Source organism: Meleagris gallopavo, chromosome 13 (genome assembly GCF_905368555.1).
Source record: "Meleagris gallopavo chromosome 13, MGAL_WU_HG_1.1, whole genome shotgun sequence".
Lineage (NCBI taxonomy): Eukaryota > Metazoa > Chordata > Aves > Galliformes > Phasianidae > Meleagris > Meleagris gallopavo.
The window spans coordinates 7,500,237-7,525,918 of NC_139416.1; the positions used below are offsets into that span (position 1 = coordinate 7,500,237).

The 25,682-nt window shown below is 39.1% G+C and overlaps 1 protein-coding gene and 1 long non-coding RNA gene across 2 annotated transcripts in view; one reads left to right on the plus strand and one right to left on the minus strand.

The window, feature by feature from the left end:
• The first annotated feature begins 7,680 nt into the window (after nt 1–7,680).
• The window catches only part of LOC104912937 (uncharacterized), a 56,963-nt gene continuing 38,961 nt past the window's right edge, over nt 7,681–25,682 (plus strand). The window contains exon 1 of the long non-coding RNA XR_014886118.1: nt 7,681–8,176. This is a non-coding gene — a long non-coding RNA (uncharacterized LOC104912937). The remainder of the gene's footprint in view (nt 8,177–25,682) is intronic.
• Nucleotides 9,230–12,694, minus strand: UQCRFS1 (ubiquinol-cytochrome c reductase, Rieske iron-sulfur polypeptide 1). The gene is made up of 2 exons (XM_085234911.1): nt 12,406–12,694; nt 9,230–10,028 (listed from the first exon to the last, which is right to left on the minus strand). Exons 1-2 carry the CDS (start codon nt 12,611–12,613, stop codon nt 9,418–9,420), a joined length of 819 nt encoding a protein of 272 aa, XP_085091037.1. The 5' UTR covers nt 12,614–12,694; the 3' UTR covers nt 9,230–9,417.

Genomic DNA, 25,682 nt, shown 5'->3' on the forward strand with positions numbered 1-25,682 from the left:
TGATTAAGGCCTACACATTGGCTATAGTTGTGGCAGCCTCTGTTTAAAACAGAATATTTTGAAGACATTCAAGTAAATTGTGATGGCTACAATCATTACTGAAGCTAAAATTTTGAAAGAAAATTTGTAATATTTATGAAACTATTACCAGTGGTACATGGAGCAGCAGGAATCAGAACACTATCCAAATAGAGGAAGTGAAGAGTAAGAATGAAGAAATGATGCTATCCCAAATAGTATGCTATGCTGAGATATTCTTTCTATTTGTTGGGTAAGTCAAAGATCGTCATTATCTTGCCCAGAGGCATTTATTGACCATAGCTTTCATTACAGAGCAGCCAAGTACCAATAATCTAAAATATATGCAAGTTTTACAAGTCAAGTTTTCAACTTTTTTGCTTATGAGGAATGTTCTCAGTGGTCCTTGCCTGTCTCATTTGGGAGATGAAATGTGAGCTATATATATATTTGCTCTGGAATTGGTTTGGCTCTGAGGGAGCCATTAGGGTTGCTATTCAAACCTGGATTCAGTGTGTATAAGAATTATTGTGTTCTTCTCTTCAGTGGAGTATTTTGGTGTAGGTGATGCAATATGAAATCAGTCTGTATAAATGTTGGCTCTATAAATATTTTTACACTGAAAACTTCTCTACAATAATAATAATAATGATAATATCACAGTTAACAGTCAGGCAGTATATATAGGCCACTCTATTGAAAGAGCCCTAAATAAGTTATAGAAGTCTGTTTTTTCATCACAGATATTATAAAATGAAGGGCAGATTACTATAACTGAGAGAGGTAATTACTAGTGCTGCTGAGACCCCTGGCTGAATAAGTTCTCCATGGAGCGTGAATACTAGTGCTCAATATCACCACAGGCTCACCCTATCTGCGGCTTCCAGCAGTGGCAAATGCTTCCAGGAAGAGCACAAGCAACCACACAATGAGGTTTGTCCTTCCTGCAGGCTTACAGCCTCTGCTCCCAGGGGCTTCTCCTGAGCCACAGACTGAGCCTGGAGTGTTGCATTCAAAAGCTGCAAATGAGCTTTGCTCTGCTCCACATCTAAATAACCTTTACTTTTCCACCTTCTGAAGCAAAGCCATATGTAATAATATAATTATTTCCTTTATTTCATTTTATGTTTATTGTTTGATTTCCCTGCATGATTTTCATTCATTCTTGCTCTTTTATTTGTTGTTAATTTGAAGGATGATCTAAATGATGCATTGGAAAGATCTTCCTGGTAGCTAAGCCTAGTGTGAGTTATGGCAAGCTTCCTCCTGAAACCAGAGAATCCTTTGCTTTTAAATGTCTTTCAAAGAGCACTGTTTTGAGCAGTGTTGCCCAGGTTCCTGTGTGATTGCAGAGCTGCAAAATGTTTCCTGAGCATATTCCCCCTGGGTTGTGCTCCTTCTGTGTGGGAGGACTCATGTTGTCAAAATCATTTGCTCCTTAAGATTTATGTTGGTTACAATTCTTGCTATACCGTTCTCCTCTGGCGCATGATACATCAGTTCAAAAGAATTTAAATTCAGATTAATCACTGATCAAATGTATTGGCCCAGTAGGAGAGGGGTCTATGAAGAATCTGCAGAGAACCACTATATCCGGTAAATTGAACTTGCTGGGGGTGGATTACACCACTTGAGTCAGTTTTTCAAGTTATCCATGTTGTTCTACAAGTAACTGTATTCTGAGTATTGCCATTCCTTATCAAAGAATGCCTTTCTGCTAGGATTAAACAGGTCATGGGAGAAAGGACAACAGCTTCTCTCAAGTACATAGAATTGTATAGATATGTCATACCTAAATTGCATCTCACAGCTGGAAGAAAATCCAACTTTACACTGAAAAATATGAAAAATATAATGTAGAAGTCTATTAGGGAGAATGAGTTGAGTATATCAAAGATTAGTACATAAATGAACCAGAAATAAGTAATGTCGTGAATAGAACAGGGCTTCTGTGGTCACTCTGAAGGATGTTACTGGGGAGCCAGAGACTGAGGCGAGTGAGTGACAGGCTAATCTTGGCCTAAATAAAGTATGAACCAAGAATAATGAAAGCACTAAGACTTATCTTCTCAAAGAGTGAGCTGGAAGAGTTTTATCAAAAACTACAATTAGTTGTCAAAAAACATCCCTAAGCCATGACTTTCTTGTGTAGTTTAAAGACTTCAAAGCTATGCGTCAGTCAGGAATACATGCTACAGTGCAACTGGGATGCAGCTTAGAAGATAATAGTAATGGCAGTCTTTAAGATCCTTAGATGAAAGTATTTTTATAAACATCAGTTAATTGAACTGCTAAAGATAATTCTAGTCAAGGACTTCAGTATTATTTAATTGCTGCAATTCGTTTCAAAATAGAAATATTAACAGATAAATGTAGATGCTTCCAAAAGCTGCACAGGAGGAGGATTTGCAAAGAAATCTAAAGATGCTAACACAGAGGCAAATGTGCAATGTTTTTGGATCTTTTTTCTCTCATGATGACCAAACTGATGCTAATAAAACTAATTACAGAAGGAAATGGACAAAACAGTTTTGCATAGCCCAGACAGTCACAAAACTGCTAGAAGAACATCCTTTTAAAGCTCATCTAGGTAAAGAAAGCAAAAACTCAGCATAGAAGAAGCTGACCAAAATGTTAATAGATTGTATCTCACCTGGGAGAAACATACTGATGTTAGACCACTGATAAATGAAACACAACTGAAAACCACAATATGGGGCAGTTTCTACTGTCTCTGAGCTTTTTGGAAGGTGAATGGAAGAGATAGTGACTTAAGTATCATAAACGTGTTGGGAAGATTCGGGAGAAATTTTTTCTTTGCTTGTTGCTAAGTCCACCAAAGGAGCAGAGGTTGTGATTGTGGCTGTGTTGAATGCAGTGGGACTTTGGCGTTCAGGAAATTGTCATTACTGTTTCATGGCACATTTATTTTGCCACTTAAGGTTGAAGCCCCACAGCGTTGTCCAGTTTAGCGCATAAAATGAGATGGATTTAGGCCACCATTGTACCTGTGTACCTATGTGCTTGGATTGCAACAATCTGTTCTGTGTCGACTTAAATGTCTTTGAAGATATTTGTACTTTCCTTGTAGAAAAATACCGGATTCATTAAAACAATATTTATTTATAAACTAATAGGCTTTGGGCATGAAGCCTGCTTCAACTTATATAACATTTAAAATACTGTAAGATGCAGAAGGGAACACATGGAATGAGTGGAAAGCATAGCGTCTTCGGCTGATCTAACTTTGTTTCTGTGCAAACAGTTGAAATCTGGTTGAAAGAATTTCTTACGTTTCAAGTATGTTCTGACTCTTCATGGGATTACTATTATCACACTTTTTCCTCTTTCTCACATCCTAATTCTGTTGCCTTTATTATGACTTAAAGCTTTTGTTTTAGCTATTCACGATGAATGCAAAGAATACTTGATTGTTTTCACTTGTACCAGCCGAGGCCGTTATCGTATATCTTCTCAGTGCTTATTAGGTTGTACAGTATGATTTCCTTCAATCCCTCTCCATTGCTCACATTTTCTAAACCCTTACTTGTTCTTGTTGTCTTCTCCTGGATTCTCTCCATTTTCATAGTTTCCTTGAATTCTCAGGTTCCATTTGGATTTTCATGAGTGCTAACTAATGCAGAACATGGAGTTCCTATTTTTTCATCCCAGTCAGACATTTGGCTTTTTTCTCCCCTCAGCTATATGATTATATTACTCATTCTTAGTTTGTAGGCAAATGTAATTGAATATGTTTTGCATTTTAGTCGTGTATTTTAAGATATTGGTGTCCTTTGCTACTTTGATTTCCTCTTCAAGTCTGATAAGCATGCTCATATACTACCCCGTTCACTATTGAAAGCACTGAGTATTGCTAGGACCCAAACCTGTAATCCCCACTTGCCTGTTTCATTCAATGAAAGCAATATGTGTCTGGCTGTGATCACCAACTACTTGAGGACAATTTTTCAGTCAGTTCCCATGCTTTCATTTGGGCTTTTTTCTTGATTGCTGCTGAGATCACAGCAACAAAATCCTTACTAAAACAAAGTCTTTTTTTTTTTCTTTTTGCTTCCTCAAATCAATAGCTATAGTTTGACTCCAGGATGTTATCAATAATCTTCCAAACTTCTTTTAATGTACATAATGTATTGATGGAACTCGATATTTTTCTTGAAGGTTATGGGTGCAAGAGAGCTGAAGGGCCCAAAGTTTGTGAGCATGCTCATGGTGCAATGTTCTTGGGGCCTATGAGAGAAGCTGATAGATGTGTCGTTGACTGCAGGGCAGGTGACCTACTGGCATGAGAGGAAGTATGTTCGTCTGGAACTGAAATCAACTGAAAATTCAGAGAGGAGAAAAATTGGGAAGATAAATAGCTCTGGTAATAGCAACCTTTAGTGACCTCAGTGGAGCAGCTCAGAGATGACAAAAAATTCATGGAGGAAAAAGGTTGATGATTTATAGACTGTAGGTCAGAATTGCCCATCTATGAGTATGAATTATAAGTAAGGACAGACTATCTGTCAAAATAAGAAACTGTCTTCGAAAACAAATATTTCTGAAAAATGATTGGCACAAGGTGAGAAGCTCTTTGTCACATTCAATTAAATGAAATGATGAAGAACAACTCTTCCAGTAGGTTAAGAGAAGGGAGCAGGACAGGCTGAGGGACACTATAACTATGGCCTAAAATTATTGGATTAATGTCCAGCCTTCCAAAAGCTGGTAGAGATTATACCCTAGTAAAGGTAAAATTGTTTGATTTTAAGAGTCTGACATGTACTCCCTTGCAAATCCATACGTATGTTTGTAGGTGTCTTTTTTCAGTATTACAATGCAAGAGTTTGTCTACAGGAAATACGATATAGATATGCCTTGAGTGCAATGTTTTATTTAGTTAGAAGCAACACAAATGTTTTGAAGCAGCTATTCATCTTGCAAACCAGTATCAAGTACAGCAGCTAGGAGGGAGATATCTTTATTTTGTGCTGTAATCTGAAGCAGAGGTATTAAAAAATTGGAGAAAGCTAAAATAGTGGCTTCTGCTAAGAAAACATTAAAGCTCAATAAGAATATTTAAAGTAAAGCATTGTTCAAACTATACAAAGAAAATAATATTGCCCTAAACATTCAGGTTTTTTAATCAGGCAGTCAAAACTGGTGTTGTTAAGGTGAAAGAATAATTGCTAGGTCAAAATTTGCAGTGCTGCTGTGGGTATCAGGCACCTCAGGAGCAATCCATGAGCCAAATCTTGTTGCAGGTCACTTGTACAAGACCCCAGTGTACTTCAGCTCTTTGGGGTATCTATAATTCCAAGCAAACTGCTAAAAACAAACAAAAAAAAACAACCATAATGCCTGAAATTCCAGGTATTTTGATACTTAATTCAAAATTTCTGTTCAGTTGGAACTGAAAAGAGAAGGAAAACACAGCAGTAGCCTGTCAAAACTGAGAGGTTTTTTGTTCGCAGGGCTGACGTGTTCTACAGGTGACATTTCAGACTGACATCTGAAATGTTCTATCACACTTTTTGCAATTCAAAAGGAGACTTCTATTTTATTTCAAATAATAATGTTAGCTAAGCGGTGCTGTCATCCGTGGCCCACTATACATGAATTATGCAAAATAGTTACAGAATGGTTGTAATGTACGAAATGGTTGCAGAATAAACTGCCTCCTTCTGCCCCAAACACCAGACTGACAGAAAGCCCAATGCCTCTAACCTAAGAGATAAATCTGATCTTATTTGTCTGCTTCTCGTTATTCCTTTAACCTGTTAAAGTTAAAAAAGGGGAGAATTTCTGTATACACAGAGCCTTTCCACTTGCATAAATGGGCATTTATTAAATAATTTTACATCACATTTTTGAGTACCTTTTTTAACTGTTAAGTACCCTTGAACATAAAATTCCCCGGACCTGCTTAGAAATGATGCAATTCTCAACAGCTCTATTGATTGTCCTACAGCTGCACAAACCAATAGATCTCTGCAGGAAGCTGGCACTTCTTATTTGTGATAGGAATTGGAGGCTGACGTGTATTGTAATTACTTCCAAATTACATGACTGCTCGCAGAGGAAAATTTGGAGTTCTGTTACTGTATGACATGGTGGGAGTAAACCAGTTCTGCCTGACACTGCTATTAGACTGCTTGTAGGAAATTATACACTGCACATCTGCATACTAGTGACTTTGCTATAGAATTTCTCATGAAAGTTAACTCAAATATGGGCTTGCAAGAAGTGCTGGAACAAGACCAACCTCAGTTTGTGCGGCCTGCCTTCTGCCTCTGGATGTAACTTCTTTTTGTTGTGTGGGAGGATGAAGTCCTAGTAGTTACCAGTTCTGTAACTGGCTGACCAAAGACATCAGCCATCAGTAATAAGTAATATTGAACATGGAAGTTACCTTCCCATATTGATTCTGCCATCATTTATGGGCAGAACAGCCTGTCTCTCCTGTGCCTTGTGCTTCTAGCTGCTATTTAAACTAGCAAAAACTACATAAAGTACTTATCTTTAGCATGGTTTAATTCCAAAATTGCTTATGTTTTTAATGCTGAAAAAAGCCTTTGCATCTGTAATAAACAATATAGTACATTACATTTTGTATATGTGTTGCTAGAACAAGGCAGTATCATGATTCAAGTCTGGGCTGGATGGGACTTTGTTCAATGTGGTCTAGTGGGAGTGTGAAGCAAACCCAGCAGCTGTATGGGTGAGCCCGTCTGGTCCAGCTGAGTGCTCAAGGAGGCACGCAAAGAGCTCTCCTTGGGAGCTCTGTGGTGCTGTGCTCTGCCCCTTTGATTCCCAGGAGTATGGCAATGCAGAAAGGGAGTTGTTTTATCTTGGGCAAGGATGCAACCTTGCAAGCAGAATACAGGTGTATTCTTTGTTTTTTTTAGAAACGCAATGCAATAGAGTAAATGCAATTTAAGGAGAGTATCAATGCTTTGAAATCACAGACCAAAACGTTTCTAAATGCTGATATTTTCTTGTGGGCTTCATGTGACATTGTGTAATGATAAAGCATTTCAATTACACAGAAGTGTTTTCCTGCTGCTTTATTTAGTGCATGAAAGCTCTTGTATTTTTCTTAAAAACAAACAAAAACACTTTAAACATTTTCTTCAAGAATAGAGACTAATTGAAAATTATACAGTAGTTATTAAAATGTCATAATAATGATAAATCATTGCCGATGTGCAGCAGACTGACTGTTTTGTACAAAAATAGTTCTTGGAAGCCGTTCCTCCTTGTTTGGTGCTGATGTTGCACTGGGTTGAATTACCTGCTTGCAGGGGAAAGGGCAGGTGATATGTGTGTGCTATCCCTGCTTGTGCTGCGGTTCCTGTGTGACATCGCAGTTCCTCAAGGTGCTTACACACTAGATGTGTACTATTAGGAACAAAAGCCCTGCTACGGCCATTACTGAACAGGGAGTCAAAGTGGAAATACGTAGAAGCAGCAAAGCTAGTAAAACATTGCTTCTAGTAAATACAATGAATATTTCTCCAGAAATCCGTAAAATATACCAGTATTTTTCTGTGTACTGGGACACTTATTCTTCCAGCTACATGGGGTAGAGTAGCCATGAGAAGGGCAATGTTACCCATTGTCAGCCCAGAAGGCAGTTAGGAACTTGTGGCCATGAGCACATCACTACAGGGAGGTTCGTCACTGAGCTGCATTGCTCCACTCAGGAGTTTGGGCCATCTGACAAACCACATCAGTAACTGTACATTACTCCTTGCAAATCTGAGGTCGCTGAGGTTGGAAAGCAGAGGGTGAGATGTTCTAGTCCAACCCTCTTGCCCAAAGCATTCCAGCCTGGGATTCTGACCAGTTTGATTTGAGCATCTCCACGGATACTGCACAACCTCTATAAGTGTTATAGTGTATTCAAATGAAAATGTGTTGTTTTTATTTTTATTTTTTAATTTGTACCCAAATTGTGACACCTATATGTGAGATTCTGGAGATTTAAAAAAACTCTTTTTCTCAGCTTCTTATAGAACTCCATTCTTTTCCAGTGCATGCTTGTCGTAAGTGACCTTTTTGCAACTGTGAAGAGAACAAAGCCTTTAATCAAAGAGAGGATGGCAACTATCACATCCGCATGGCCCAGGAAGCAACACTTAACAGTGGAAAAAAGGTACTGCATCTCATAGTTATAGTAAAAGCTGATTTATCCTCACGTGTGCCATGTACCGGTGCTACAGTAGTGGTAGGTCGGTGAAGTTGTCACTGAGTTAGTTTGAAATAAGTAGCAGCTTTTCCTGTACAAGTAATTTTATGTATGAGTATTTAAGCCCACTGTGACAGAACTCTTCAAGATTTCATTGTGTTCACTTGTGAGAAACTGCCACACCAATTGGCAAGACCAGTGCTGGTAAAAAGACCTATTGGTTTCGGGCTGCATTTGTTTTTCCATAGATTCACAATCTGCATTGAAATAAGAGAGGCTTCAAAGTTTTAGCGTGTATTGAGCATAGCCTATAAGTTCATTTTTACACAAATCATTTGAGTCCTAAAATCTCTTTGATTACATATCAACCTTTTGCTATATTTACCTTGGAGATTTGTCCAGCCTGAGTGGCTCCTATGATTTATTGTGCAACGCCATGTACAACTTGAATTTCCCTTTTTTCTTCTTTCTCAAATTATTTCTATTGGAAAATTGTCATATATTTTCCTGTGTCCTAAGTAACTGATCAAACATTGAGGTTTGTACACTGTAATTAGTATGTAAAGTGTAATTCCACTATGACACATTTACTTTTTGTCCTCATCATCATAAAATTACATTGTTTCCCTAGCAGAGAAGTAGTTACCAGCTGCTTTTGAACAATGTAAACTATTTTTTTCCCAGGTTCTTTTTTATGTACTTTTTCTTTCATTTCCCTTGAAAATGTACAAACATAAAAATACACTGGAAATGAAAGGATTGCATTTAATACAATTCTACACTGAAACTGACTCCAAACACTGTTTTAAGTCCGCTGCGAGTTTTTAAAAGGAGTTTCTTTCCATAGTGCAGTAAAAATTAAATGCAAATAATGAAAATGTGGTACAGAGAAAGCTGTGGTTGTGTAGTTCAGTGTCTATGTTGACTATGCCTCCTTTCAGCAGGGCTGCATAAACATATTTTGTGTATGCTGTAGAGTCTCTTTGACTCGGTATACAAACAAATACACATTCTCTTACGTCAGGAACAAGTGCTCACTTCAAGTTTTTATTAAAATTGAACACAGGGAAGTATTCAAACATACTTCTGGTTGAGAATGAAGCTAATGTATTTTTAGGATCATCCGGTTTGACAGTATTCCAGAATATCAGTTAACCCTTTTAAGTATACATTCACCAAAACATGAAAGCGAGCAAGCACTTAGTTATTCAGCCAACAATAACTAAATCATCACCAACAAACTCGTAGGTTGGAACCTCCAGGTTATAGGGGGCAGGACCTTTCCTGATTCTGCCAGAGGCATCATAATGGGACCCATGGCAAGGGCAATAATAACCACCAAAATCTCCAGAGTTAGCAATTGGTACACAACCAAGATGAGTGCAGACTCCTACTAATATGACCCATTCCGGTTTCTTTACTCTGTCTAAATCGTGCTGTGGGTCTCTCAGCTTAGACACATCAACTTCAGCTTCCTGATTAATCTCGGCTTGGGTTCTGTGACGCACAAAGAGGGGTTTTCCTCTCCACTTGAAAGCCATGTTTTTGCCTTCTGGAATGTCAGATAGCTTGATCTCAATCTTTGACAATGCTAGCACGTCAGCAGAAGCACTGAGGCTGGAAATAAACTGGGTGACAACATTCTTAGCAGCATATGCAGTAGCTACGCATGCTGTTGCAGTCACCAAGTAGGAAAACCCTTTTCTTTCTTCACTGCTGCTCTGAGAGGACGTTGTGGCATCTAGCACATCTTCACGGCGATAGGCAGAGAAGTCAGGGACCGTGACATCATTGTGGACATAACGCACACTGGCAGGCGCTGCAAGAAAAACAATATGAAATGGCAACTCTTTCACTCAAAATATATTAGGGTGTATTTTATATTAGGCTTTTCTAAATCACGTTCTATGAATGATGGGTACGTTATTCCGGAGTCTTGGTAGCATTCCTCTAATAATACATTTCAATTTTACCTTGTAAGATAATACTTATTAGAAGGTGTTTTTAGTAGATGAGCAAGGTCTGTGAGTCATTCCACTTTATCTGTGAAAACTGAATGAAGCCTAATAAGGGTATAGAAAGACCTGCAAAAAGTTCTGGGTTTAAAGTGATCTGTTGGAAATTTCAAGGCAGAAATGCTGCAGAATACAACAGCTGGCTGACAGAAGACAGGCATGCTTTCCGTTCTGATGTTTCCCTGAAAAAAAAATGGTTTGAACAAATTTGATCTCCTTTGACTTAAGTAACCTCTATGCCTTTAACAATCTTATGTGTCTGGTTAAGCATTTTAAAGATTAAAAATACAAGCTCAGACACCCTCCTTTATAGAACTTAAAACTGACATCAAAGCTAACTGCCCCAGGAAATGATTTTTAAACCTTTCAAACTCCAGTCTTCTATTTGCAGACATGTTTCATGAAGGAATTTAGGAATAAATTTAGTAAATATCCAGTTCCCAAACCTGGTGAGATTCTCACTTGAAGCCCATGTGCTAACCTGACAAGATGTGGCTGCTAAGTAAGGGGCTGTCCATTATTTCTTCAGCATATGAAAGCTACCTCCCTCAACACAAAAGTAAAGAAAGAACACGCTAAGGACACATGACTTGCCAAAATGCAGACTCTGTTAGTTGGCAAAACCTGTTTAGTTTTACTTTTTTCTAGCAGTTGGCACAAAATTAATAGGTTAGTAGAAAACATTCTCTTGAAGTATTCAAAATAACTCTAAGAGATTCGTAAGCAATCTAATGGGGAAATATTTGCATTTATTTACAATTAACTCAGGAAAAAAAAGTATTTGCTCTTAAGCCAAAACTGAAAATTCTATGAGAGCAAACTACTCATTTATTTCAACGTGAAGACATTTCTCATTTAGTAGCAAGCTAGCAGGCATTACAATTAACCTATTTTGAAAATTCTCTTACACTTCTCATTGAATAATACTAATTGAAGCTATGAATAAGACGACATGTCAATTACATTAATGATAGATCTGTAGAACTTAAAGCTGTATGTGTCCTTTACAGCTGATGGTCAGGTGTAATTCTAACTGTTATGGAGCACCTTTCATAAGGCACAGCAATCTCCAAGACTTCCACAAGTATCCCATTTAACAGTAAAATGCTAACTGTTGCTACGTGCCCACCATCAGAAGATAAGGAAGCTTATTTTCATTCCAGTACATACTTCTTGTATGTACTTGTATGTATTTTTCATACTTCATTTAAAGTGGTAGATACAGTGAGTACTCCATTTCGGGAGTAAAGTAACATTTCAGAAATGTTCCCATTTCATACTCAGTCCACAATGACTGCAGATCTTTCGTTCCCTGATGTGCCTATTTAGGCCTAACACAGCTCACTGCCATCAGGGCCTGTACTTCAGACTCCCTGCTGTAAACACGCAGTCTGCATTCCAAAAGGCTGCTGCTTTTGTTGTGTGGGCAATATTACGTCCCTTAATATATAAAGTACATAGGCAAGGCTTCGAGACAGCCTAATGCTAACTGGCTGCTGTCAGATACACCTTGAGGCCAGGACCTGGGCGTCCCATTTTTTGGTGGATACGCCTGTCAGCAAACTACTTGCATTGCACTGGGCACGTGAAAAGATGTGGTACCCAACTGATGAAAAGACACAGACATGGAGCTGTAGGAATAAGGTGCTTGGCAGTGCATGCCTCGCTGAGAGCACTGTCCTTCTTTGGCCCTAGGCAGACTGCAAGAACTACTGAGTGACTTGATCTGGTTTACACCTTGAGAAGAGGAGGAGAAAATAGTGACCGCTCCAGTTCTTTCTTAGAACTCTTCTCATGTAGCTGAAAAGCACATCTGTTCTCAGATCTCTGATCGACGCCAGTTAAAGGGTAAAAGCCGTATTGAATGATACAGAATTTTCCTGTATCTCCCCAAAAGCAGAACAAATACCCGTTTAAGAGTCATCAAAAAGGAGCAAGCCTTCAACGCTATTAATTCCGCAGCGGCGACCGTGCATCACCCGCAGCTGGGAACCCAGCACTGCCTGCAGGACGCAGCAAACCTTACGACCCGACCCGAGGGCGCTCGCGGGGACGGAAAGAGGGCGAGGGAGCAGCGCCGGCTGCCGCCCCCCGCCCAGGCCCGTGCTCGGCTCCCGGCTCCCGCCCGCCGCGCCCTCCCCGCCCCGGTGCCACCCCCAGGGCGTCGGGCCCGGCTCGCACCGTTGAGGCTGGCGCCGGCGACGAGATCCCGCCGCGCCGAGCGGCCGCTCATCGACTCTCGGCACAGCAGCGGTCGCTTCAGGTCCAGCACCACCTTCTCGGCCCGCAGCGTCGCCGGCGCCAGCGCTTTGAGCGGGCCGGGCACGGCGTGCGCCGCGGCCGACAGGTAGGGCGCGAAGGGCCCGGAGCGGGCGGCCACGGACAACATGGCGGGTGCGGGAGCGCCGGTCACCGCCGCGACCTTCCCGGCGGCTGCGGCTGCGCGCTGACGTCACCCGCGGGCGGACGGCGCGCTGACGTCAGTGCGGCGCCGCAGGGTCGCAGCAAACGGACGTCATAGCCCTGAGGTGGGGGGCCGTGCCGAGGGCGAGCGTGGGCCCCGCCCTACTGGGCGCTGAGGGAGGGCGGGAGGATCGTGGTGCTGCCGCCCGTGGAGCTGCGGGATCTGACGCCAGGCTGGGCGGCTCTGGTGCGGTCTGTAGGCGGTGGGGCACGTTGGCAGATACGTACGCAGCCACAGCGATTTTTTTTTAGGGATTATTGCGTGCCCCTGTGTCAGGAATTGCGAGAATTAACCCGAAGTGATTGCTGGAAATACATTCCCCTCTTCAGATCCCATGTGATATGGGCTGGGATGGAAGCACAGGAATTTTCACCTTCACTCAGGCTGGTTCTGTTTATAGCACCAACCTTGAACTTGAGGTCACAAAACTCAGCTCGAATTCTGGGTGAGGGTGCTGGTAGGTGCACCCCTGCTGTATTCAAGTCTCTTCCCTAGTTCAGGCTTGTAAAATGTTCCCAAATTAAGAAAAAAAAAAACAAAAAAACAATGCAGAGATAAGTTATGAAGAAATCTGAGCTAAACCATTTCTAGAACTCGAACTGCAGTTTCTCACCTAGCCTACAGGGTCCATTCATAGTATCACAGGATCATTAAGGTTGGAAAAGACCATGAAGAACATCTAGTCCAACCATCAACACATCCCCACTGTGCCCGCTAACCGTGTCCCTCAGTGCCACATCTGCCCCTTTCTTGAAAGTCTCCAGGGAAGGTGATTCCACCACCTTGTCGGACAGTCTGTTCCAGTGCTGTGCCACTCTTTCTGAGAAGAAAATTTTCCTAGTATCCAACCTGAAATATTCATGCAAGGCTGTGAAGCTTTAGCGTTTCATACTGGCCTTATCAGGAAATTCTGTTCAGAAATTCTGCTGTTGCTAATGATGCTACAGCTAAATTACTCTATGATTGTGCATTTTAAAAGCTGTCTGGGTGGACTGGTAGTTTAGGGACTGGCTCTACTGAGATTTATGCAAGGGTGTGACTTTTTCATATAAGTAATTCACTGAGTCTTTTTATCTGGTGTCTGAAATGTACTGAAATATGGTTGTTCTAATTAAGTGGGATGGATCATTCCTTTTCCAGTAGTATTGATCTATAATTTATTTCTTTCCCAGCAAATTTTTCACATCGAAGCCTAAGAATATAATGATTTACCCAGCTAAATGCTCTGTTCTGTTAGTAACTGTAGTTAGTTGTGAAACAGTAATTACAGAACAATGTAGTGTTATTCTGGAGGAAAGATAATATGTAGAAACCACTGGGGCTGTGGATCAATGTACAAGTGGAAATAAATGATTTTTAAATAGGAAAGAGAAAATTAGAAAGGATCCATATGTCTGATATTTTAACAGAACAAGTTTTAGAAACATCATTTCACAGCATAAGACCTACAGAAACATGATCTTATTTTCAGTTCTCTGTCAGATTACAAAGTTATCATAATTATAATAAATACTTGATCAGAACCACATTAGTAATAATAGGCTAAAATGAAGTTCTTCTAAGATTTTAGCATGCTTTCTACATAATTGCTTTTTCACCATGAGACTGAGGATCTGACCTAGTGCTTGTAGAAAGGTTTGTTACCAGTTGTGGGGTTTTCTGTGTTTTTGTTTGTTTTGAGTGTCTTTGTTTTTAAACAATGGAAGTTTGGAATTGCTAACCCAGCCCAGCTGTTTGGGGTGTGGCAGAGGGGGCTTCACAGAGTGTTTTTCTATCTGGGTTACTTTGAGAGACTTCTGGCAGAACGTGCTTGTTGCTTCTGGAGACTTCTGACAAAATGAGGTAGCTGTGATGTATTTGGAAAACGTGACTGTGAGTGTTTTAAAGACTTAGGACTGATACAATATAGTGTGATCAGAAGATGATTAAAATATGAACATTTTTCAGTCAGAAGGCAACCTCTTCTCTTATCTGTGTCCAAGAAGATTTAATTTAAACTTTCAAATGATTAAGCGTATTCCAGTGTGTAGGTGTTTCTTTGAGAAGTGTTGTTAGGATTATGTTCCCAAGCAGCAATACAAGTGAGTGTTTGCCAGCAAATCTGAAAGTTAAATGTCAGTGTCGTTTTGTGTAAACCCTCTAAACGGACCTCTGTGATTGCATTTGTGCATTCACAAATGTGTTAGACTTAAGAAAAATGTATTTTGCTTAATGTTTCTGTCATTCCAAAGTAAGTTAAAAACTCTTTTGCATAAATACAAATGCTGTGATATATCAAAGCTGCAATATTGTGCAATAGCTGCAGCAAATTGCCATAATTATTTTGGGCATGTGCGGTTGTTTTTCAGTACCTTTTTTTACGTACTATTTTATTCTTACATTTATGTGTTTTTCAGATATTAATTGCTGAACTTTGTTGGCTATTTGCTAAAGGATTGATCACTTTAGGCAATTTGATCTTACCAGAAGGTTATATTTTTTTGAGTTTTTTCCTGTATTGTATTATTTTATGCTCTGAAAAGTCAATGCTACTGAACTGAAACTGCAGGATTTGCATTTGCTTTTTGGTTTTGCATTGATGATCATTTCATTTTTCCTGAATAAGATTATTCAGAAAGAAAAGATTTAAAAAAACCCTCTTGTTGTGCATTGCTAGCAAAGCAGAAGGTACGCCCTGCTTCATCACACTGAAAGATGAGTTTTTTCATGCTGTGCTGCAGAGGATGACTGTGAACAAGTGCCTTATGGCCTAGGCAATTTACTTTTTCTTCCCTAGCCGTGTTGCATCCTTTCACATTTGTAAGATGGACAGTGCAGATGATGTGGCACTGACCCTACTTGTTGGACTTGATCTTAAAAAGTCTCTTCCAACTGAAATGACTCTATGACACTAAAATTCAGACTTTTATGCTAGTTGTTTACTAAACAATTCTGATTACTCAGAAGCTTTTTGACATTCTTGTGAAATCTAGTGCAGACATTGCTGCCCTAATCTGCAGAGTGGGGCTGATGGCAAGGCCCTGATCTGGTGTCCTCATGGTGCCATTGCTGAGTATGTGTTGACAATCTGGGAGCATACTGAGCAAGAATACTTTCAGGAAGTTACGAGGCATTCTTTCCACTAAATAGCCTTTTCTTTAGAGGCAGTCTTTTGCAAGAGTACTATGTACTTATTTATTTAATTCAGAATAATATTTCTTTGTTAACATTTGCTGTGTCGTAATTTTCTTGTGAAAACCTTCCAAACAAGGGTTGTGTCTTCAGTTTGTGCTAGGGTCTACAGCCTGTCAGCATTAGATGGAGCCTTCTAATTCATTCACACTGCTGATTGAGTGGCTTCCAGTGTCTGCAGTTAGTTCCTCTGCAGAATGTTCTTCACAGTGATGTCACGTTGTGGTGCTGGGGGAGCTGTTAAATCAAGACAGTTGTGTAAGCTTTGTTTGAGAAGTAAAGTTATGAAGATCTTTTGATAATTATATATAATTGTTCTTTGAGTTGGTCTGTCACTTTGAAAATTCGGAAGAAGTACAAAAGAAGTTCAGGAAAGTACACACAAAAATGAGGATCCAGAATGGACAATGAAAATAAGTGAAAAATCTACTAACAATCAGTTGGTCCAACGTCCTTCTCCCACCGTCCCAATTAGTTGAAATGGTGACACCTCACTGCCACTGTATAAATTGAAATCACTTTTTTCCAGTCAAGGAAGAAATTATTTCAAGTATCAAGAGCAGAGAAGATATCTGGCAGCAGGTTTTTTTTAGTACTTTCTGTTAATACGGAAGTAATAGGCAGGAGCTTGCAGCTTCAGCACCCATCTTACTCTAAATCTCTTACATCTCTGTTTGATAATGCTGAGATACACTGCCTTGAGCAGAAGGGCGTGGAACATCCAGCTCTGGCAGAGAAGCTTTCAACTTTTTTGAGTGTAAAATGAGATAAAAAGGAAGAAAGCGTACTTTGCTGTCTTCCCTCTGCACTTTGCAGAAATAAATAAATAAATAGGGAAATCAAAGCAGATGAAATATTCTACTGGGCAGGAAGAATGAGATTTTCAGAATCCATTGTCGAGAGGAAAGAAAATAAAACCGTTAAAGTGAATAAAATAAAAGCAAAAAATACCAAGCCTCAGCTTACGTCAAAGCTTTACATAATTGTCCAGATGGAAAAAGAGAGTCATATGTATATGAAATTGATAAAATCTGATCACACAAATCACAAATGGCAACAAAAAGCGTCCAACCAAGCAGAAGCCGATGGCAGTAATTGCCTGGGGTGACATCAAAAGCTGCTCAGCAGGGCAGCAGCCGAACGCTGAGGAGGGCTGTGGATATTGCTGGGAGCATATTGAAGGGCACCTGGTCTAAGAAGAAATATCTTCTCCCTTTATTTTGCTTTCTGCCCACATTTCATGAAAAATCCTTTGCACTTTGACCTCTTGAAGGGCATGGATTTGACTCATAGCTGGCTCCACTGCTGAATATTCTTTGCTTTTCACAATGTGGCACTGCCATGGTTTTATTGGCCAAACAAACAAACAAAAAATGGTTTAGACTTCGGCTGTAAGTGCTGGAACAGATCACTGTTGTGTCATTAGCAACAAATCTCTCACGTTGGACAACTAAGAATAAATTTTGCAAAAAGAGAACATCTGTAACATGTCAGAGATCCTTAAATTGTTGATTAATCAGAATAGAGATCCCTGTGGTTCTAAGTAGTAGAGAAAGGAAATAGGAAATAATAGCAGCAGAGCTAAGCGTGCTGCTTGATGCAGGGCTGCAAGATCTCAGCTGCCACTGCGTTTATATCTAAGCCATTATGAAACCTACGTTTGAAGAAGCAGAAGAAGAATGAAATTAAAAAGATGACAAAGGAACTTTTTCTCCGTTTCATGGTGCATATTACAGCTCTTGACCAACATCAGATGCTCTTGGAAGCCTCTCTCTAATGCAAATTGCTGGACCTTGGCTCTCACCAGATTATAACCAGCAAGAGGCAGAAAAGGGCAAAATGGAAGGGCTTTTTTCCCCCCTCCCTTTCTATTCCCTTATAATAGGCATACAGAGACCTCATTTGTAGCCTTTACCTGTCTGAGTGTTTAATTTGAATTGTAGGACTTGATTCTGAAGTAAATGATGACTAGTTTTTAGTGTGTGCTTCTCTCTTGCGTTCTGCTGGGTTGTCTGTGTTACTGTGGGGAGCATCCTGGTTAAAAATATCACACTGAGAATAAATAAAAGCTGGCCTTGGTCTTAAACTGTAGTATTGATCTGCGTGTGCCTCGGGGAATAGGGAACTGTACATGTATAATGTGTACTCAAATTGAGCTAAATGCATACTGTAGTCTTAATTACATAAATGTTGTTGTAACTATTCCTAACTTTTGCCTCAGTAGTACCTCATGGAAATTTCCTATTATGCAAAAGATTTGTATTTACTATACATTGTTTTCAAAACCCTTTTTTTCTCTGTCTTTCATTGTAAAAATGATAAATAAGAGGCCTTTCTTGTCCTTTTATGCATAGTTAGGAGAATAATTGTGCTGCTGTGGCTGCTCCTAATGGTCCATAATGGAGTTCCTTTGAGTTCGCCTACTGGTCATATTTTATATTTTCAAGTTTAGTGATTTGTAGTGAAATAAGTAGACATGTACAGATGAAAACCAAGATGAAAAATAAGAATGTAGTAGGGAAAGAATTAGAAAACTTCAATAGTTAGAGTGAAATTCAGTATAATGAAGCACAAGGTCATGCAGGGTCATTCAGAGATTCATACCGAATGTTTTTACCATGGATTTTAGATTTCGTATAGGAAGTAACAGGAGAAGGAAGGAGATCTACATATGTGGTGGTTGATAAGATTATAACTGTGCTGTGTGCCCATTAAGCAGATCAGTGGGCTGTGGGCGTACATGAAGTTTTTCAGTAGATGGATGTAATATTAATTTTATTACACACAGTCACTGCGTGTCCTAGTGCGTTGCACTTTATACTGATGATTAAATGCATTTGAGAAAGGTTAAGCTAAACTTTAAGAAATGATGAGGAGAGCCACTAGCACACCAGGGGTGAGGAGGTGCAGTGCAGCACTGTTTCTGAGAGCAGCCAGCCTGCTCAGAGCAAGCTGCATTAATGGGCTGGGCAGCACCAGCACAGCTTGCTCCCCAAATGCTGAGCTGCTTCCCTGCTAGGGGCCAGGCCCTGTGCTGCTTCTGGGTGGTTGCACATCGCCTAGTTTTGAAGCAAGCTATTTTGGTACTTGTTCTGAGATCTCTGCTCAGTGCTCTGTATGAAGATGCTGCATGGACATGTTCTATAAGATGCTCGTTTTGCCTAGATTAATGAAGCACAGGAACTAATAGGATTGTTTATGGTAAATGTGGTCTATTGAAATGTGGACTTGTGGAGAAAAGGCAAAGCTGTATGAACGGAAGATGGTAATGCCATATGCATTGGAAATGCACTTAAATGTGTTTAGGCTGGAAATTAATGTAGTTTCAGAGGTAAAAAGAAGGATTCAAGACACTGAACTGTTTTGAAAGTTGAGGTAGGCAAAGTGAGAAAAATATTTGCAGATTCAGTGACATAGGAAGTACCTATCCGGGTGCATATCCATTCACATACCACCTTGAGACCTTGCAGGTTCTGTGCTGTGTTAGAGTGGTCTCTTTCATGTCTCTGCCTTTAGGACACGTTCTATCATGGCAGTGTTGTGAAGGCATACTTTCTGGGGGAGATCTGCATTTACCTCATCTCTCAGTTTGTGTAACTTCAGGAGCTACTGTATCACAGCTGGAAACTCTGCTATGCTTTTTCTGTTTCTCATTCACTTAATTACATGCATATTTCTGTGGGACAGTTTCCTATATTTAAAAATTAATGAGCATTGGACTTTTATCCTATCCCTCACTATAAACACTTTGTTTCTTCCCAAATTAATCTGACCTTCAGTTCTTTAAGAAACAGTGTCTTATACCCAGCACTTCTTTGAGGGTTTCCTAAAATTGATGAGGTTCTTGCCTGTTAATTTTCTTGCTTTGAATGTCTGAGATTTGGGATCCTTGATGTCTTTAAACTTAACATAGTCTCCTGGGGAGCCTTCGTATTACTTATCTTCATTTTCCTTTCCACAACAGCTGCAGATATTTCCTGTATTTAATTTTAGTATCTTGTTACTCCTAGCTGACTCTGCCTGATGGAACTTTCCCAAAGCTAAGTCAATTTTAATTGTAATAGCAACTTGACTTACTGTGGGAGAAGTGGCCATTAACTTTTGGACTGGATAATAATTACGGCTTTATTGGCATGCACCCTTGCTGAGAATTTTAAAAGACTGTTGCACTCTATTGCTTATTCTTCCAGCTACTCACACCTACAAAACTAGGTAGCCACAATGTCCAGTTCCTTTTGCTTCCTGATACAGGTAATCTCTTAGAGAACACTAACTTCAGTTACCACAGTATATCTGTGGTGTGGATAACTGATACTTCAACTTGAAATAATCTCCTGTTCCTACCTGTTCTACTGATGAATTTGGTGATGGAGCCTTGTTTGCTTTCTTTATGAAAGAGTGTGAAGAGGTGCCATAGGAGCAGGCAGGATGCTGGCAGACATTTTACAGTCAAGGATGAAAGCAATGTAGGGTTAAAACTATCAGTTCCACTAATCTCAAATTAATATGTCCCTTTGTCATCATTAGCTTATGAGGGGTGTCTTCATGTCTTCCATCTAAAATTTCCAAAAAGTAACACCAGCCTTGTTTTTTTTCAAGAATGGAATGAAAATATTGCATGAACATAGTGTAGCAGAATTAGCAGCAATTAATTCTTTGTCTAAATTAAAAATAAATAGTATTTTGGAACAAAAAAGTTACCTTGTATTCTGTCTAGGTCAGTTTCAGCCAATGTTATGCCAGGTACAGGAAGTATGTGCAAGGATGGTGGATACAGGAAAAAAATGGTGATGGTAAAATGCTGCTTTATATTTCAGAATTTCACTCTGGGGGCACTATGAGCAGAGAAGCTTTTATAAGAACAACATAAGCTACTTTAAGAGCAACATATGCCTCATTGACGTGTTCTTCCAGGGTTTGTCTTTGCAGCAAAATTGACTATGCTGTAATAATGGAATACCTCTCCAACATAAACTACAGCTCCTAGTGGCTGCATTAGTGCTTTGTCAGCCACAGTGGAATCAGCTCTGATATTCGGCATGGTGGTAAAGATTGACTTCTTTCTGCAAGGTCAAGCCCATGAGATAAAGCCCTTGAATGAAAGAGGAAATAGCTTCAGCTGGCAGTGCAGAGTTGGTTTAAAAAAAAAAAAAAAGTCATATTACTCTGCAATAACAACTGAACTAGTTATTAAAATAATAATAATTTTTTAAAGAGACCTCTAGTGCAAAGTTATCATGGGGTGCTTAGGAAATGAGCCATTTTTTTTCAGTGGTTGTTTTGGTTGGTTCCTTTTTGTGGACATAAAACACAGTGAGTATAACATCAGCACACCACATTTACACAGCAATTCTGGACTGACTTTATCTCAGTATGTAAGTTTTTCTTAGCGGATGCCATAAATAAGTTTATGGATGATTATGAGCTCTCTCCTATTATCCGTGTAATAAATGTGTAGGATTGAGAACTAGTGTTTTTTTTTTCAAGGGCTTTTGCATGTGTGTTCTTCAAATTTATTAATAAAAATGCAGGGAATAACGAAGTGTGCATTTACCTGCACCTACTGAAATCTGTATTTATTCTACTGTGTTTAGAGTCCCCTACTTTTGTAAATAGAATAGTTTATGGAATTTGAAGGAATGGACCAATAGGTTGGGATCAACTGGAGTTTAACATTTGGCAGATCTTGCTATGACCTTTGTTTTCATATAGATCTTTTCTGTGTCACATTGGAGATTTTTTTTTTTCCTTTTTCTGACAATTCTAGACGTGTTTTTTTTTATCTTGAAGATAAGGGACCTCAGCAGCTCTGAGGACTTGGGTGTCCATCTCCGTGTGGTTTTATTTATCTGGAAGAGAGTCTGTTGGAAGAATATTAGCTGGTATGAATTAATTCACTTGAGAACACTTCAGTCTCTAAGATGCCTCTTGTTGGTTTGGTTTTGTTTTATTTCAGGTTAATACTGATTAATAATTGATTTCTCTATCTATCTTGACTTCCCCTTCCAGCAGAAAAAAAAGTAGTTTTCCATATAACTTCTTAAAAAAGATTAAAGTAATGCACAAGGTAAATGTAGGCACGCTGGTGGCAGCATTCTGACCTAAGGAAGCAATTAAAAAATAAATCACCGGTGCCAAGAAGGGTAAAAATAATTCTCAAATGTAGTTGTTTCCACAGCTTGAGACAGAGAATAAATTTCTTAAAGCAAAGTAAGTTGAGTACTCATTTGTGTGGAAGGAGGAAAGAGGAGCCTTAAAATATTTAATGCACTGAAAAAATGAGTAAATGCTGAAATAGCAAAATCCTTTCCTCTTCAAAAAATGGAAATAGGAAAGAACAGAGTAGGGAAACAGACCTTCAGATATTGTAATTCATTATCTTGAAGGATTGCTCTGAAAGAGCACATTCACTGTGCTGATGCTGATAGGAGACTGTCTGTGTGGGAGCATAGGATGAGTATTCATCACTTGTCCACATGAAGTTCCCATCAGATTTACACAAAAGTGTATGAGCAGTGTAGTTGTCCTCATGCCTTCTGGTGTGGTGACTTGCCTTTATTCTTATAAATGTCCAAGCTGAAATACATATTCCCTTCCTCCTGTAAGTATTGTGTAAGCATCCTGCATGATTTTAAGGCCTGACCCAGCTCTCACTGAGGTCTACTTTGTACTTTAATGCCAAGTGAATGGGACCAGCCATAGTTATGATTTCTGTTAAAAAAAAAAAAAAAAAAAAAATCAGTTTCAGTTACTGGTGATGTCATTTCAGTTTGTAAAATGGTCTGGCACTGTAATAGAGCCTGTAAATACCAGACTGGATTGCTGTGGCAGTGCAAGAATCAATTTTGTTTCCAACATGTAGAAGAATGGGGTCGGCTTATGAGCTACAGCCGGCTTGAAAATGAAATGGCACCTGAGCTGGTCAGAGAGAAAGGGACAAACTGCTTATTAGAAGCACAAGAGGATGGAGGTCAAGGCTGAAATACTGACACTATTGAGCTCATTGAGTTGTATGCTGACCTCGCTGTAGGCAGAATTTCTTGAGGTATACCCGAATAAGGGAAACTCTTTTGAGCAGTTGACATGTGTCCACCCTTTTGTCATCTCTCCCTCATTCTTCTCCCTCCTCCTCACATTTCATTATTAGAAATTGTTGGATCATTTATCAGTTCTGTTTGAGGCATGAGAAAACTTGGCAGAGAGTCCAAAGTTAGTAGTAACTCATTCTGTAATAGTTTCAAATCTGTGCTAATCATTAATATTGAGTAAAGACGATTTTCTTTTCAACTGCCTATCAGAAGAGTATCTTTCCATATGATTAGTGGGATTTCATGGACATGACCTGGGAAACCTCAGGAAAAAGAGCAGTGCCACTGCATGAAATAAAGTCATCCAGGGGAATCTCATCTTTTTTTTTTTTTTTCCTTCCTCCTGTACTTGTGTAGAACTTGTTTGTCTGATTGTAGGACCATGTGAAAGCATCATAGAATGTGAGATGAGTACTTACTAGATCAAAATGATAGCATTGGAAATCTAACAAGCAGTAGAGTGTTATGACATCAAGTATGACTTGATGTTTTCATTTTCCAGTTCCATGTAGATTTGCATAAACTACTAGAGAATTACAGACTGGAGTTTAAAGACAACTGTTACATTTTCTCGATATTGAAAATTTTATTCTATGTGGTTCACAAAATGCATTTAAAAATTTTAAATTGCTTCGAGAATATGGATCAATCAGCGAAGTATAGCAATAATGAGTTCCTTTAAAAAGCAAAGAGCTCTCTAATTATAAAACTGATTACATAAAACAAGTTTTTAGCCAACAAAAAGGCTCCTGCAGGCAGTGTCCTTCTACCTGCTGGGGAGCAGACGATTCTAATTAAAACAAAAAATAGGACAAAACTTCTTTTTAATTTGTTTTAAGTCCTAGGAGGAAAACATGTGGGCTCACTCATGTTCCATATTTAACATCATCTTAAACAGTAGGTGCTTCTTATGGGTCTTTGTAAAGACTACTACCATCAAAAAGTAAAAAAAGAATAAAATCTTATCACAAACACTACTTTTTTCCATCCAAAAGGAGGTGTTTCAGGTCTGAGTTTTAATTGGGGACCTATAAGCGAATGTGCAATTGCCACTGATTTTGTTGTTGCTGGGATACATTTTCTGGTTTGTTTTTGCTACCTATTTGGCAGCAGTTGATGAACGCCGTGCAGCAGTGCCCAGCACAGAGCTCCCAGTTCTCTGCAGCAGGGAGCAAGGAGCAAAGGAAGGCAGGTCTGAAACCTTTCCTTATTTTTTTGGTCCTTAATCCCTATCTTTCTTCCCCCCACCCCCAAGTACAAACTGGGTTCTTGAGAGACACACAGCCCCCCTTCCCTTCTGATAGTTTGACAGAAGAGAGAGGCAACAGTAGAGAATGCTTTGGGACTATTGTCTGACCTAGGTCTAGTGTGTGCTACCATTAATGGCAGCAGTGCAACCTTACTGCTTACTGAAGAACCTAATTTCAGTTGGATTTATGGCTATCACACAGATTGGATTGTTGGTACTATAGAAATAGCAGTTGTCAAAAAAGCTCATTTTTGCAATTTATTTATCTGACTAAGGAGTTTTTAATGCAGTTTGACCTTTATTCTGAGTCAACTTGTTTTTTATTTATTTTGGGTCAATTGGGAAAGCTTCATAACACACAATTCAGAATCTGTAAGCAAGGATGCTGGAGGCGATGCTGAACACTTAACAGTAAGAACTGGCACGAAGCCCAATTTTATCTAGAATAAAAGCAAATGGCAACGAATGGCAATGTTATTGAATAGTCAGTGTCTCATTTTAAATGTGTATGTATGCTCAGCTTTGATTCTTGGGGATTACTCAGTTTATCAGAAATTCGGAGGTCCTTATTCATGTTTTAGTCAGAATGTGTGCAAACTTCTACTCGTAGAAATACCACAGTCAAGGCAGAAACATATTTGTGCAGCACTGTGAATTGCTTTTTCACAGTTGGCTTTGTTTTGTCTACGGGTAAGAAATTCAGTTTTCAGTGCTAGAAAACAATATTTTTAACACAGTACAGTTCTTTAAACTGTAAATGAGAATCCTCTGCTTTACTTTTCTATGGGAAAATAGAGTATTGCTTTTTTTCCTTGAATATTGTCATTCGAGAAAAAAATTAACAGAAAAAATTGAAAGTATCAATTTTTATTTTAGGGGGATAAAATTGTTTATTTGAATGTCAGACGCAGAATAGGGATGGTTTTGTACAGAGAAAAATGTATGAGAATTGTCTTATTGTATATTTTATTTAATTTATTCTGCCAGCAGGTACTAATTTCATTCATTTTCATTGGTTTAAAGAATGTGTTTGAGCTAAAATATTATTCTCAAAGGCATCAGCAAGCAATATAATAAGACTGCACCTGTAGTTCAAAGTGAGGAGATAAAAGAAAAAGAAACTGTTATTCCTAAGGAGAATTAAAAAGGAGGGATGGAAAGCCCTTTTTAATAATGGTTCATTTTCTTCCTTTTTAGTATGAAGTGATAAAAGGAAATAAATTCATGTTCCAAGCCTCAGACATAGTGTAAGGTCATTTCTGAGGATGTTATCTTCATGGGAGAAGAAATGTTTGTCAGAAGTTGTTAATACTGAAAGTATGGGAAGTTGATTAAAATATTACAGGAAAATGACAGATTGTCAAGATGACAGAGTAAGCCTGTATAGCTATTTTCCAATTTTCATCTCAACGTGAAAACACAGTGTGATACCAAGTTTTAGTGAAAAGAAACAGAATATACTGGTCAGCAGTTTGGGAGGAGGGGA